At 37.1% G+C, this 2,630-nt stretch overlaps 1 protein-coding gene across 1 annotated transcript; it reads left to right on the forward strand.

Annotated features, from left to right (window-relative positions):
• Positions 1-582: 582 nt before the first annotated feature.
• LOC113296868 (transcription factor MYB4-like) lies at positions 583-2,422 on the forward strand. The gene is made up of 3 exons (XM_026545226.1): positions 583-795; positions 881-1,010; positions 1,437-2,422. The coding sequence occupies exons 1-3, from the start codon at positions 663-665 to the stop codon at positions 1,936-1,938; spliced, it is 765 nt and encodes a 254-aa protein (XP_026401011.1). The 5' UTR covers positions 583-662; the 3' UTR covers positions 1,939-2,422.
• Positions 2,423-2,630: the final 208 nt, after the last annotated feature.

Below are 2,630 nucleotides of genomic sequence, written 5' to 3' on the forward strand. Positions count from 1 at the left end.
AAGCTGAATAATACACACTCTGGAATCATTATTAACCTGGTGAGGTGGTCCATTAAGTCCCTAGGCTCCCCCTCCTAGCTGGAGAAATCAGTCCCTTGGAAGCAACAATGAAAAAGAAAGTTTGCAGCACAATTACAATCGAACGTGCAAATCATGGGAAAATCTCCTTTCGAGAAGGAGATCTACCACACAATGAGTAGAGTGTTTTGCTAATTCACGGCCAAAAACAATTTTAATCCCTCCAGAAGAATCCATACAACTAATCTGTTCCTTGTTTTAGGTAGCATTTTTTGGTAAATTTCCTCTTTGACTCATAGAAAAGAACGATCTATAGGTTCTCTCACTGTCGCGGCTGAGTATCAGAATCAAACAGCCGTCCCGTCATTATTTCCGATCTAACTTTACGTTGGTAACCAAATGTAGGTCCCTCCTTCCATTCTAATACGTGTATTTCGTGCAGGAGTCCTCCTTGGCCCACCATCCCCCCAAGTGGTCCTAATCAAAGAAAATTATGGCACGTTTTCTTCATAATACTAGTATAACTATAAAACCATCTGTGATCTAAAACTCAACCATTTCTGATAGTATATAGAAGAGAAAAATACTGAATCAATAATCTCAAACTCTGACAAGAAGATATCCATAGCTAGCGGAGGATAAAAATGGTTCGAGCTCCTTGCTGTGAGAAGATGGGATTGAAAAAAGGTCCATGGACTGCTGAAGAAGATCAAACCCTCGTATCTTACATTCAACAGTTCGGTCATGGAAATTGGCGTGCTCTTCCAAAACAAGCTGGTATGATCATCATCATTTATTATTATTATTATTATCTGCCAATTTCAATCATACTGAGTTTTTGAATTGGATTAATAACTTGCAGGTCTGTTGAGGTGTGGGAAGAGCTGCAGATTGAGATGGACAAATTACTTAAGACCTGATATTAAACGAGGAAATTTCAGCACTCATGAAGAAGAAACTATCATCCAATTGCATGAAATGCTTGGCAATCGGTAAGTCGTTAACTCATTATTCAATTTTCAAATTTATGTTTTATTTAATTATGAGAATTAGTGCTTATTGATAGACATCATCAACAAAACACTTTACAGCTAAATCTAATTAATAATATATAAACACCAAAAATGCAGGATTCGTATCCATCCAGTATATATAATCTTGTGAATTCAATTTTAATTATTCTGCAAATCAAAAGAAAGAAACACAAATTCCATGGGAAAACAAATTCCACACACATCATTATGAATAAAGAAAGAAACACAAATATGAAGCAGACATGAATGAATTAAGGATTATTATTCTAAAAGGAACTTTGACGGAGGGATGACGAATTTTCAACTCCGACAACTGGTATCAACTACAGTAACAACGGCTTGTCGTCTGATTTTCAACCTTTTTTTTTTTTTCTTTCTCTTCAGGTGGTCTACAATTGCATCAAGATTACCTGGACGAACAGACAATGAAATTAAGAATGTGTGGCACACCCATCTCAAGAAAAGACTCATTCAGAATCAAAATCAACCGAAACGTGCAACGAAGCAGCGGCAAGTAAATGAAAACACGAAAGTTGAGCCTTCAGTGTCTCAGCAATCTGCCGACAATTCAGTGTCACCTCAACAATCTTCCTCCAGTGACTTCTCCTCTGGTGTGGACGACTCATTGGTCTTAACAACAGATGACTTCGACATGGGTATCAAAGATGAGGACGCCGATTACTCCTCCGGAGCATTTCCAAGAATTGATGATAATGTATCGGATGCCGATAACTATTACATGCCGGAAGTGTTGGCTGAACCAAAGGAAGAATTTCCTGTTGCTGCAACGTCCACAACTTCAGTACCTAACATTGACGAAGACATGGAGTTTTGGTATAGTATTTTCGTAGGGGCAGGGGAATTGACAGAGTTGCCTGAGTTATAAGGGCAGTTTTCACCTTTTCCGGTTTTGTGGAGAAAATGGAATTTGATTTGTTGGTATCCTGTTTTTGACTTCTTTTTTAACAAAGTGGGTTTAGAATATACTTGATCTAGTGAAATCTTTTGAACAGAAAATAAAAAAGAGGAATAATTATGGCTGCTAATGAGAAATACTTTTACCGAGGATGTACCAAAATCCATATATTATTGGACAAGAACGGTCATAATGCAGCAGCACGTAACTTTGATTTCAACAAAGAGGCAGATGCAGTTGTTGATTATGTAGCTAAAGGGGCACTAGCTAATTCTATAAGGGGTGTGTTGATCATAACTCCTCCACCTGATACATGGTCTTAAGTTTGTTGAGTGCTGATTGAATGGGTAGAGCAGACTCAGCAGAGTTGTTTAGTTAGTTTAATTTTGTGCCTGTTGGCATTTCTGCAAAAGATCAAGTAGAAATTATGTAACGTTTCACATGCATAAGCAAATTTCATTGAGGTTAAAGAATAAACTTAGCGGGGTATTGTTGCTAGATTTTTTCTTTTTTTTTTTCCTTTCGAGGAGTAAGGTCAAATTCGTATTAATCAAAAAAATTCAAGGAACCAGTATGACATTAATATCTTAAGTAATTAAATTTCGGAATGGCGTTGTTCTGAACCGCTTTCCAGATGAATCCCAAAGAAACATTGTAGCTTT

The sequence above is a fragment of the Papaver somniferum genome, chromosome 7 (assembly GCF_003573695.1).
Source record: "Papaver somniferum cultivar HN1 chromosome 7, ASM357369v1, whole genome shotgun sequence".
NCBI lineage: Eukaryota > Viridiplantae > Streptophyta > Magnoliopsida > Ranunculales > Papaveraceae > Papaver > Papaver somniferum.

Excerpts from the sequence above, each read along its gene's own strand:
- LOC113296868 (XM_026545226.1), top strand. The coding sequence starts at position 663 with ATGGTTCGAGCTCCTTGCTGTGAGAAGATGGGATTGAAAAAAGGTCCA. Across the intron at positions 796-880 it reads TGCTCTTCCAAAACAAGCTG|GTCTGTTGAGGTGTGGGAAG; the intron begins GTATGATCATCA and ends AATAACTTGCAG. Across the intron at positions 1,011-1,436 it reads CATGAAATGCTTGGCAATCG|GTGGTCTACAATTGCATCAA; the intron begins GTAAGTCGTTAA and ends CTTTCTCTTCAG.